This window comes from Zea mays, chromosome 9 (assembly GCF_902167145.1).
Source record: "Zea mays cultivar B73 chromosome 9, Zm-B73-REFERENCE-NAM-5.0, whole genome shotgun sequence".
Classification (NCBI taxonomy): Eukaryota; Viridiplantae; Streptophyta; class Magnoliopsida; order Poales; family Poaceae; genus Zea; species Zea mays.
Window position 1 is genome coordinate 12,264,120 of NC_050104.1, and position 13,106 is coordinate 12,277,225.

General features: G+C 45.2%; 1 protein-coding gene and 1 long non-coding RNA gene across 2 annotated transcripts; both read right to left on the reverse strand.

Moving 5' to 3' along the window:
- Positions 1 to 7,064: 7,064 nt before the first annotated feature.
- Positions 7,065 to 8,134, reverse strand: LOC100275448 (uncharacterized). Its single transcript, NM_001149515.2, has one exon. The coding sequence runs from the start codon at positions 7,773 to 7,775 to the stop codon at positions 7,416 to 7,418; it is 360 nt and encodes a 119-aa protein (NP_001142987.2). The 5' UTR covers positions 7,776 to 8,134; the 3' UTR covers positions 7,065 to 7,415.
- Positions 8,135 to 10,076: 1,942 nt separating this feature from the next.
- Positions 10,077 to 10,997, reverse strand: LOC103637938 (uncharacterized). Its single transcript, XR_558479.2, has 3 exons — positions 10,784 to 10,997; positions 10,243 to 10,628; positions 10,077 to 10,160 (listed from the first exon to the last, which is right to left on the reverse strand). It is a non-coding gene; the product is annotated as an uncharacterized lncRNA (long non-coding RNA).
- Positions 10,998 to 13,106: the final 2,109 nt, after the last annotated feature.

Genomic DNA, 13,106 nt, shown 5'->3' on the forward strand with positions numbered 1-13,106 from the left:
TTTCCATCCCCGAATGTGATCGCTCTTTGGGGATCTTGATTTTTCTTGTAGGAGGAGAACATTTTCTTCTCCCCTGTCATGTGGTTTGTGCACCCGCTGTCGATGATCCAACTTGAGCCCCCGGATGCATAAACCTATAAAACAATTTTAGTTCTTGACTTTAGGTACCCAAATGGTTTTGGGTCCTTTGGCATTAGACACAAGAACTTTGGGTACCCAAACACAAGTCTTTGACCCCTTGTGCTTGCCCCCAACATATTTGGCAACTAACTTGCCGGATTTGTTAGTTAAAACATAAGATGCATCAAAGGTTTTAAATGAAATGTCATGTTCATTTGAAGCACTAGGAGTTTTCTTCTTAGGTAACTTAGCACGGGTTGGTTGCTTAGAGCTAGATGTCTCACCCTTATACATAAATGCATGGTTAGGTCCAGAGTGAGACTTCCTAGAATGAATTCTCCTAATTTTGCTCTCAGGATAACCGACATGGTATAAAATATAACCCTCGTTATCTTGAGGCATGGGAGCCTTGCCCTTAACAAAGTTGGACAATTTTTTAGGAGGGGCATTAAGTTTGACATTGCCTCCCTGTTGGAAGCCAATGCCATCCTTAATGCCAGGGTGTCTCCCTTTATAAAGCATACTACGAGCAAATTTAAATTTTTCATTTTCAAGTTCATGCTCGGCAATTTTAGCATCTAGTTTATCTATATGATCATTTTGTTGTTTAATTAAAGCCATGTGATCATGTATAGCATTAACATCAACATCTCTACATCTAGTACAAATAGAAGTGTGCTCAACGGTACATGTAGAGGGTTTGCAAGATTTTAATTCTACAACCTTAGCATGTAATATATCATTTTTACTTTTAAGGTCGGAAATAGTAGTATTGCAAACATCAAAATCTTTAGCCTTGGTAATTAATTTTTCATTTTCATTCCTAAGGCTAGCAAGAGATAAGTTCAATTCTTCAATCTTAGCAAGCAAATCATCATTATCATTTCTAAGATTGGGAATTGAAACATTACAAGCAATAGAATCAACCTTAGCTAACAAATCAGCATTCTCATTTCTAAGGTTGTCTATTGTCTCATGACAAGTGCTTAGCTCACTAGATAGTTTTTCATATTTTTCTACTTCTAAAGCGTAAGCATTTTTAAGTTTAACATGCTTATTGTTTTCTTTAATAAGGAAGTCCTCTTGGGAGTCCAAGAGATCATCCTTCTCATGGATAGCACTGATTAATTCATTTAATTTCTCTTTTTGTTGCATGTTTAAGTTGGCAAAAAGAGTACGTAAATTATCTTCCTCATCACTAGCATTATCATCGCTAGAAGACTCATATCTAGTGGAGGATTTGGATTTAACCTTCTTCTTTTTGGCGTCCTTTGCCATGAGGCACTTGTGGCCGACGTTGGGGAAGAGAAGTCCCTTGGTGACGGCGATGTTGGCGGCGTCCTCGTTGTCGGAGGAGTCGCTAGAGCTTTCGTCAGAGTCCCACTCGCGAAAAATATGGGCATCGCCGCCCTTCTTCTTGTAGTACCTCTTCTCCTTTCTTCTTCCCTTCTTGTCGTCGCCCCTGTCACTGTCACTAGAAATAGGACATTTTGCTATAAAGTGACCGGGCTTACCACACTTGTAGCAAACCTTCTTGGAGTGGGGCTTGTAATCTTTCCCCCTCCTTTGCTTGAGGATTTGGCGGAAGCTTTTGATGACAAGCGCCATTTCCTCGTTGTCGAGCTTGGAGGCGTCGATGGGTGTTCTACTTGGTGTAGACTCCTCCTTCTTCTCCTCCGTCGCCTTAAATGCGACCGGTTGTGCTTCGGACGTGGAGGGGCCGTCAAGCTCGTTGATCTTCCTTGAGCCTTTGATCATAAACTCAAAGCTCACAAAATTCTCGATTACTTCCTCGGGAGTCATTAGTGTATATCTAGGATTGCCACGAATTAATTGTACTTGAGTAGGGTTAAGGAAAATAAGTGATCTTAGAATAACCTTAACCACCTCGTGGTCATCCCATTTTTTGCTCCCGAGGTTGCGCACTTGATTCACCAAGGTTTTGAGCCGGTTGTACATGTCTTGTGGCTCCTCCCCTTGGCGAAGACGGAAGCGACCGAGCTCCCCCTCGATCGTTTCCCGCTTGGTGATCTTGGTTAGTTCATCACCCTCGTGCGCGGTCTTGAGCACATCCCAAACTTCCTTGGCGCTCTTTAATCCTTGCACCTTGTTGTACTCCTCCCTACTTAGAGAGGCGAGGAGTATGGTTGTGGCTTGGGAGTTGAAGTGCTCGATTTGGGCCACCTCGTCCTCATCATAATCCTCATCCCCTACGGATGGTACCTGTGCTCCAAACTCAACAACATTCCATATACTTTTGTGGAGTGAGGTTAGATGAAATTTCATTAAATCACTCCACCTAGCATAATCTTCACCGTCAAAGGTTGGCGGTTTGCCTAATGGAACGGAAAGTAATGGAGTATGTCTAGAAGTGCGAGGATAGTGTAAAGGGATCTTACTAAACTTCTTGCGCTCATGGCGCTTAGAAGTTATGGAGGGCGCGTCGAAGCCGGAGGTAGATGGTGATGAAGTGTCGGTCTCGTAGTAGACCACCTTCCTCATCTTCTTTTTCTTGTCCCCACTCCGATGCGACTTGTGGGAAGAGGGCTTCTTCTCCTTCCCTTTCCCTTTGTTGCGGGACTCTTCCGATGAAGCTTTCCCGTGGCTTGTAGCGGGCTTGTCGCCGGTCTCCATCTTCTTCTTGGCGTGATCTCCCGACATCACTTCGAGCGGTTAGGCTCTAATGAAGCACCAAGCTCTGATACCAATTGAAAGTCGCCTAGAGGGGGGGTGAATAGGGCGAAACTGAAATTTACAAAGTTAATCACAACTACAAGCCGGGTTAGTGTTAGAAATATAATCGAGTCCACGAGAGAGGGTGCAAAACAAATCGCAAGCGAATAAAGAGTGTGACACGCGGATTTGTTTTACCGAGGTTCGGTTCTTGCAAACCTACTCCCCGTTGAGGAGGCCACAAAGGTCGGGTCTTTTTCAACCCCTTCCCTCTCTCAAACGGTCCCTTGGACCGAGTGAGCTTTCTCTTCTCAAATCAACCGGAAACAAAACTTCCCCGCAAGGACCACCACACAATTGGTGTCTCTTGCCTAGGTTACAAGTGAGTATTGATCTCAAGAAAGAATGAGAAAGAAGAAAGCAATCCAAGCGCAAGAGCTCAAAAGAACACGACAAATCACTCTCACTAGTCACTAAAGCTTTTGTGGAATTGGGAGAGGATTTGATCACTTGGGTGTGTCTTGTATTGAATGCCTAGCTCTTGTAAGTAGTTGGAAGGTGGAAAACTTGGATGACTTGAATGTGGGGTGGTTGGGGGTATTTATAACCCCAACCACCAAACTAGCCGTTTGGTGGAGGCTGTCTGTCGCATGGTGCACCGGACAGTCCGGTGCGCCAGCCACGTCACCAGGCCGTTGGGTTCTGACCGTTGGAGCTCTAACTGCTGGGCCCGCCTAGATGTCCGGTGGCACACCGGACATGCACTGTAGAGTGTCCGGTGCGCCACTTCGCGCGTGCCTGTCTTCTGCGCACTCTTGCGCGCATTTAATGCTTCTGCAGGTGACCGTTGGCGCGAAGTAGTCGTTGCTCCGCTGGCTCACCGGACACGTCCGGCGAATTATAGCAGAGCAAATTTCCGAAGCTGGCGAGTTCCAGAGTCGCTCTCCCCTGGGGCACCGGACACTGTCCGGTGTACACCGGATAGTCCGGTGAATTATAGCGGAGCGCCTCTGGATTTTCCCGAAAGTGAGGAGTTCAGCGTGAAGTTCCCTGGTGCACCGGACAGTCTGGTGCGCCAAACCAGGGTGCCTTCGGTTATCCCTTTGCTCTCTTTGTTGAACCCATTTCTTGGTCTTTTTATTGGCTAAGTGTGAACCTTTGGCACCTGTATAACTTATACACTAGAGCAAACTAGTTAGTCCAATTATTTGTGTTGGGCAATTCAACCACCAAAATCAATTAGGAAAATAGGTGTAAGCTCAATTCCCTTTCAAACACCAAGCATTCTCTAAGCATCCTAAGACTCCTAGACTCCGCCTCCACGCATTTGGATTGTTGTGTTAGTGATTTGAGCTCTGTTTGAGTTGTGAACTCCCCGTGTCGTGTTTTGAGCTCAAGTCTTGGCTTGTGTGCTGCGGATTGAGTCGTGTGTGTGTTGCTTTCCCTCCCTTACTTTTGTGCTTCTTGTGTGATCATGATTGTAAGGGAGAGAGGCTCTAACTTGTGGAGATTCCTCGCAAACGGGAAAAGACTACTGAAGAAGATACTCAAAGTTGATCATTGGATCACTTGAGAGGGATTGAGTGCAATCCTTGACCGAAGGAGGTCACCACAACGTGGAAGTAGGCATTGGCCGAACCACGGGATAAATCACTTTGTCTTGTGTCCATCTTCTTTGTGATTGGTTTTCTTTTAAAGTTCACACCTTAGCAACTTGGTTCTAATTGCACTAACATTTTATAACCAAGTGTTGGCTATTTAGTGTTGAATTTCGCAGGATCACTTATTCACCCCCCCTCTAGGTGCTCTCAATTGGTATCAGAGTCGTACTCTTCATCTAAGGGACTAACGACCCGAAGAGATGGATCCTAAGGGTAAGGGGATGGTGGTCAACGACAAGGAGAAGGAGTCCCTCTTCAACGAGCCAAGAGACGACAAACCCACTAACTCAGGCTCGAGTCACAAGAAGTGGGAGGGGAAGAGGAAGAGGCGCATCAAGAAGATCATCTACTATGACAGCGATGCCTCCTCTTCTTCACCAGGGGATGACGACGACGACTCATCATCCAAAAGAAAGACGGTTAATCAAAACTACTCCTTTGATTATTCCCGCATTTCGTACAATTCAAATGCCCATTTACTTTCCATTCCTCTTGGAAAACCCCCACACTTCGATGGAGAGGATTACTCATTTTGGAGACATAAAATGCGTAGTCACCTATTTTCTCTCCATCCTAGCATTTGGGAAATTGTGGAAAATGGAATGCATTTTGATAGTACTGATAACCCTCTGCTTATCGATGAACAAATCCATAAAAATACCCAAGCCACTACTGTTTTGCTAGCATCTCTATGCATGGATGAATATAACAAGGTTAGCGGCTTGGACAACGCCAAACAAACCTGGGACACCCTCAAGATCTCATATGAGGGAAATGATGCCACCATGATCACCAAAATGGAACTAGTGAAAGGCGAGCTAGGGAGATTCGCCATGATCAGGGGAGAAGAGCCAACACAGACCTACAACAGGCTCAAGACCAGGGGCGGACCGTCCAGACCAGGGGCGCGGACCGTCCGCGGTCGGCAGGAATGGAGCAACGACTAGGAAGTGGTTGGAGGCTATAAATACAACCCCAACCACCTCCATTCACTTCATACAAGCACTCCACTCCTTCACATTCAATACAAGAGATAGCAATCCACTCCAAGACACACTCAAAGTTTTTAACCTCTCAAAGGTTCACAATTTAGACAAGTGATCATTAGTTATTTGAGAGAGTGACCCGTGTGTTATTTGTCGCTCTTGTTGCTTGGTTTTCGCAATCGTGCTTTCTTCATCTCTTTCTCAACCTTCTAAGTGAATTGTAAAGCAAGCAAGAGACACCTAATTGTGTGGTGATCCTTGCGAGGTCTTAGTGACTTGTGAGATTAATACGAAGCACTCAACCGGTCTAAGTGGCCGATTGAGAGAGGGAAATGGTTCAAATAGACACGACCTTTGTGGCCTCCTCAACGAGGACTAGGTTCTTTGGAACCAAACCTCGGTAAAACAGATCACCGTGTCTACTCGCTTTGATTCTCGTTTGATTTGTTTGCCCTCTTTCCTCTCTCTAACATTTCCTTGCTAGTATTAATTTGAGTTTGCTCCCATACGTCATCCACACTCTTTGAGCAACTCCTTGCAAGAGAAATAATCTTTCGGACTTGAATTTAATTCTAACGCTACCCCGACCTTTAGTGTGTGTTTAAGTTTATAAATTTCAGGTTTCGCCTATTCACCCCCCTCTAGGCAACTTTCAAGTAACAAGACCATTGTCTTGTCAAAGATTCACCAACTATGATTACGAATGTGACCACTGTTCCTGCACGCCGTCTGCCAACTCCTAATAGGACATACAATACGACAAGGGTACATGCTATCCCTTGGGCGCAAACTCCGTCTCGCCCGAAGTAGGGCTCGATCTCGGGACAAACTCCGCCTCGGCTACCTGCTCCCCACGAATCCTGCAGGAGGCCAGTCCTTCAACTGTGGCGCACGTCTTCAAATCCTAGAACGGGTTCGGTCGCGACCTCGAGCAGACTTCCGTCTCGCCTGAGCCTGACTCTGACCTCGATATCTGCAATGGAAAGGTGCCCAACGTCATCAGACACTGCAGAGCTAACGCACTACTTGAAGGGCCTTTTCCCATACTTAGTATTGTGTCAACCACTACGGTATGGGCAACTCACTCGCCAGTGGGGCTCGGTTGCGTGACCGAGCCCTCAAAGCGAGCACAAGTTAACAAGAAGTACAAAACCATACTCCAGACCATACCGTCTACAGGACCACCGTGACACCTCCTCACATTGTGTGGCCAACTCCAGTACTCCGGACAGCCCCCCCTGAGGCTACAAATAGGATAGCCTACGACTTCAGGAGGGCAGGTGAACACTTCACATTTTTCTCCTCCACCACGGTATTGGCACTTGCCTCAATCAACCCCAGTGACTTGGATCTTTCCCTCTCTGGCTTAGCTTGTATTCACTACTGCGAGCACTTAGGTGAAAGTAATATAAATCACATCTCACTGCTGGAAGTAGGGTCTCTTCTTGCCCGAACCAGGATAAAAAAAACTTGTGTTAATTTGCATTAACATCTGGGTTAGGGGCGCACATCAATATTTCACTGGTTGGTTAGCCCCTCGGGTCCCAACACCGATAAAAAGGTACGAAATATCCTAAACACAATGAGCAAGTTACATGGTAGTTTGCATACATGGACACAATCGTATCAAATTACTTCGATTGAATTGAATTCAAGAAGATAGCACTTGACTACTCCAATACAATATTCTTACAACCTGAATATGCAGAACTAATGGAACAGTGTTTGTCCTGATGTACTCCAATGAGTGATATGCTTAACAATAGCTTCATGCTCGATCACACACGGAGCGTGATTTGCCCCCTCTCTCGTCAAATGATACCGGCACGAATTATTCTCCGGGAAGGCGACCTACACATGCACTTGTACCATCATATTATGCCACTGGAGGTTTATTCTTGTACTAGTACAACTAATTAATCCACCAGCAGCTGAACCAACCCCCCAATCATTGCCGCCAATTAAGCAAGCAGCTTCAAGCGTCGGCTCCATCGGGGCAGCCGGGCCCTGCGGCCACCTTCCGGCTCTGTGGCGGCGGCGCAGGCGACGCGGGCGGCGAGTCGAGGCAGCGGCGGAGCAGCCGCGCCACGGCCGCCACGAGGTCGTCCTCCGCGGGCGCCCTCCGGGAGCGCGGCGCGCGCGCGAACGCGACGTGGCGGTCGAGCGCCTCGGCCGTGGTGATGGTCCCCTCGCGCCGGATCTCGTCGCCCACCGCCTCGGCGCAGAGGCCGCAGACCCAGCGGCCCAGGTACTGGGCGCGCACCGCCGCGATGTACGCCGGCGTGCACTCCTCCGTGAACCCGCAGCACTCGCACTTGGCCGCCTCCACCTCCATGCCTTCCCCCTTTCCGTTCCTTTTTACTTCCCCTTGCAGCAGCAGCAGCAGTAGGTAGGTGGCAGACGACGACGACGTCGTCGTAAAGCTGCAGACGCCTTACCGCTCCTTCTCCCAGACGGCGTAGGACGACGGGACGGACGGCGCCGCGGCGCGGTGGCTGCTCTGCTGCTGGCTCGGGACGCTTGCGACGACGACGACGACGGCGGTTTCGGCGGCGGATGCTGCCGGTGACATCGCAAGCGACGTCTCCCTCCTCCGGTCTCCGCTCCGGGCCCCTGCAGCTCGGCTTGCAATGCTCGCCCGCCGCGCTAGTTCTTCTCTGAGTTCACTTGTCTCCTTCCCCTCCCCGCCCGCGCTATCTCCTGCTCCTACTCCTACACCATGGGGTCTCCACTCCAGGTGTATTTATCGACATACCCCTGCTCCTACACCATGTACGCCGTGGCAGGCACGGGGCCCGCGCGAAGGCAACGCCGGTCGGCATCCTGACCCCACACGTCGGTGGGCGTGGGTTGCTCGGCCTCCCGTGGCGCCGCGGGGGGGCCGCGAAAGAGCGGTACACGTCAGGGCGCCGAGCTGGAGGCGCGCCCGCTCTTTCCATTGTTGTGGTCTTGTGGACCGCGACAGCTGGCGACGGGCGGGCCCCGCGCGGGAAGCGAGTGGAGGGGAGCGGCGGCCGCGGCGACACCACTCGGCGCTCCGGTTGGGCTTGGGGGCGGGTGCGGATTCGGTGCAGGTTCATCGGCTGGCCCGTCGCCGTCGTGGGCCCCGCGCGCCATTTTCCTTGCTGGTTCCGTGCTTTTATAATCTCTAAAAAACGAGGGAAAAGGATTTTGTCCCCGCCTGATGTTTTCGTCCCCAGTGATGTTTTTGTCCTGGGCTGGGCTGGGTTGGGTTGGTGCCTCCCATCATATTCGTAGCTACTCTAACTCTCCTTTCTATCATGGTATTTATTAATTTATTTACTGTTTTGGGGAGGGGGAATTCAAAAGAAAGTGACTGCATATGTCATCAGTTAATAGTTGACCTGTTAGAGAGGGCTAGTAACTGTTAAAGCGCAGTGAAAACTAGACTCGAGAGAATGAAGAGAATGACAGTTGTTGTTTGTATTCCACAGATCATTACACTTATATACAAGTGAAGGAGTGTATCTTAAGAGGTATGTCCCTTGGGAAAACTGACGCACCCCTTAGATTGATCATATATGTAATACTAGGTAGGTGCCCGTGCGATGCCACGAAACACAAATTGCGAACCTCCAATGGACTTAGAGCTCTGGCGACGGATGGCGTGAATACAATGGTGAATGCCCGTGCGTTGCGACGAAAGTAAAAAATTCGTATGAAATATATAAACGGAACGACAAATATCACTATGATATGTAAAATCCATATGGTGATTCCTCTCTGTGACTGTAAGATTATTGTATACATGACTGGAGATATTTAGTCTTCAAACTGTCCAGAACAACCGCATGGTGGTTCCATGTCCCTGAACCAGCACACTACACAGACTGAAATCATACCCCCTCTTTTTCTGGTGCTACTAAGCCGTTATTTGTCAAACTGAAGACTGAATTCCAATGACACCTGTAAATTATTCACAGCCAGATATATTTATAAGTGTCATTGATCATATGACTTAGTAAAACAATTAAATATTTTGATAGATCACTGGGTCTTTTGCTAGTCGAATGTTCTGAGACCAAACGAACCACGCACGACCAAACGAACCACGCACGGGTCATTGTTTTAGTTGATCCAATTCTCATGTCTACAGAAAACAGCCAACTGGGCACAATTCCAATTGACTCGATTAATCAATATGAGTATATGACTGTAGTTTTCCTTCCTACTCACAACGAGTTGCATTAGTCATTGCGGTTCTACTGTGTACGGCTAGATCCCAGGGGAAGGTGGGATGTGCCGCCTGTGCCTTTGTTACCTTATTTCTATAATCAGATTGGATACAGTCCAAATCAAAGAAGGGAACCATTTCTTTACTGAATGTATTAGTTGGCTTCAGTTGACAACTTGGTGCTTCTGCCTTGGAGTAGTTCACTGGAATTTTCTTATATCTGGGGGAAAAAATACTCATAAGGTGCACAGCTAAGCAACTACACGATATAAGGTGCCACTTGCAAAATACCTGTTGGGGTAATAACCTGCTTTTCTGTAAATGGCAAATGTCCAAGACCATGCTCCATTACCTTAAATGGCAAATCCATAAATCAACTAAATGAATTAAATTGGCCTTGAAGTTGAGAAGGGAAATAAAGACACTGAAATAAAGTAGTACCAAACCGATCAATCGATCTGAATGAAATACGAAGTCAGGTGTGGTGATGTCCCTATCACGGATAAGAGTATGCATTCCTCGGATCTGTCAAATTCATCATTACAAAAGGCAAGAAATTACAAAATTGGCAAAATAAGAAACCATTGATAAAGATTTCTAGATTTACCTGAAAAGTTGATTGAACAACATGAACATTTGGATAGATTTTGCACAAGTCTTGCTAACCAAGTTTTGTACGGATATGTTGAACAATCAGATCAACTGCTACACGGTTATCACCACCTCGAGGAATGATCACGTCAGCATACTTCTTTGAAGGCAAAACAAAATCATGGAGCTTCTAAAATCCTAATTCTATGTCCAATGGATTTGTGATCAGTGAAAGTAGTGTGTACAATTTCCGAACATATACAGTTTAAACAATGCTACAAGATAGATGGTGATTCACTACCTTCTCCCTACTGGGGGTCTCTCCATAAGATGGTTTGTAGGTGGTTCTGTCGCCAATGCAAGGGCACCCAAAGTATGCATAATTAGGTTAACCCACAGCAACTGTCAGCCAAGGGAGCAAAAATTAGAATTCCACCAAACACATCTTTTTAGAAATATTGTCTGAACATGCACAGAACTGAAGAAATTGCAGCTTTTACAAGTTAAATGATGATAAATAATGCAACTACCAATAGATCTCAGAGCTAAACTCAAACCTGAACAGCATTCAACGGCACGTTTCCAGAACTGACAGCAGCAACTACATTGATTATCAGAGCTGCGACGTTGACCGTTAGTTGGAATTGTATAAACTTCACATCTTGTGTAGACCTAACTAATTCAGATTAAATGAATTTAAGTGCTGAAGACTTAACATATTGTTAGAAAATAAAAATGCAGATTTTAGGATATAATCCTGCGGTGCAAAACATGTCATCAAACTCAAGCTCAAATTAGGTTGAGATTTATAATTTGAAGAGGTCTTTCCATCCTGGTTTCAAGGTTCACGACAAGAAAATAGTTTACATGTATCATCATTGGGCTATTTAGCATGATTCTTCTGAGTTATAAAAACTTATGAGCAGTACATTGAGGTAAGGAGGAGAGGGCCGACTTTACATCTCGAAAGAGGGCACAACCACTCTGTTCGCTCCCTCACCCCCTGCTCGCTGTCACATCCTATATCAAAGTATTAGTAGAGCATGATAAGTTGAATCAAAACCAGTCATTGTAATTCAGGACACAAATGCAAAACGTAAATCAAGAAGCCCAGAATCATTCCACGCATGGTTACATATTTATAATCACAATATGTAGTGAGTTCATGCACAAATGGATTCATTGACAGAACTAATATCTGAACCTTCAAGTGGTAGATTTTGTTGATTCACCAGTTTGTAGTCACTACACAGTAGTGCAGGTGCAGCTCCTGCAAGGTAAAAGGGATCTTCTCAACCAGATATCAAGTAGTCCAAAGAAAAGTGATAATTTTACAAGATGTGATAAAGCCTAAGTCTTTCAACAAACATCAAATTTGATATACAACCTTTGCATTTCTGTGCCAGAACAGAAGTTTAACAGAACAGTTCAGTTACGTGAGAACAAGAGAAAAGGAAGTCATATTTTTAGGTCTTTCTAATGCTGTTACTGACAAACATAACAAAAAAAGTAGGTGACAATGACTGGCAAGTGACACTGTGACATGCTCTAGAATTGGTTCTTTTTGCTTCTCTACATCAGGCTCCTTCCTTTTCCTGTATGCCTGGAAAAGGTCCCAAAGTTAATGTTCTTTAATACCCATCATTCGAAAATCATGGAACAAAGGTATTGTTTCTTGATATTGTGCCTTACTGTCAGTTATTAATTAAGACCAACAACTTATCAATCACTGATTCATCAAAGTATCCAAGGAAAGAAGATTTGGGAGGAATAAGTCATGATAGTACCTAGTTCCTAGCACAACTTGGAAGACTCCAAAAGTACACCTGTAAGAAAACTATTATAGGCTAGGAGCTAGAGAGGAAAATGTTATGAACAACAAAATATATTTGTTTACCGCACGGATAATATGTAAAGGTGTAGTTATATGCAAGAGCAAGATGTTGGATAATACATGAAATTATTTTTGTATCCCTTCAAATGTACACCATTGACTTTCATATCCACATATAGCATTACCTGGCACAACAAAAAAATGTCAATGATCAATAAGTACTACAAATAGTAAAACATTTGAGTAGGAGAATACTCCTTCAGTAGAATTGGCAAAATAAGAGGAAGAACCTAAGGGTAAAGCACACCACTCGGGTCTCTCCAGCAAACAAAATTCTAACTATAAATTAGATAGCTTGCAAAGGAGAGGATGGGCCACTGTTTTAATTCACAAACTTTCCTCCCATCAACCTGAGAACACAAAGGTTATTGCTTTATATTGTTCCTTTGCACATGATGTTTGAAAAAAAATCAAACTGGATTTACATGGTTAAATGTAGCTCTAGTCTGGAATTGCAAAAAAAATGGATTTACATGGTTGTTCTGGTGGTAATGAGAAAGGAAGCAAGAGACATCGTTGTCTACATCTTGTGAAACCGTTGCAATACACCAAACCAGTGTGTTCAAAAATTAAATATAACAACCAAATAGCATATACTACGTCATTAGGGGAGATATTGCTCAAACAAAGCTAGCATTAGGGAGTTAAACCTTTTGTATAGATTTAGATCTGCTGGCACATGACCCTCAGGGCAGCAACGTACGTGCATGGTAGAATCTTTGGCTCGCATAGCTGCACGAAGTTGATGCACATAAGAACATACCTATAGGTTCATGTATACAAAAAATAAAGATCAGAACCCAAATCTGTAAAAAAAGATAAATAAATCTCTCATCATATTTACTCTTGTGCATCATGAATCTGACAAGATAGTAAAAACAGCACAAAGGTTTAAAATACTCAAATCTGCAAAAAATAATCCTGTACAGATTTCTGATATTAGCCCAAGATATGAAAATACCAACACTAAGATGAGAATATATGGA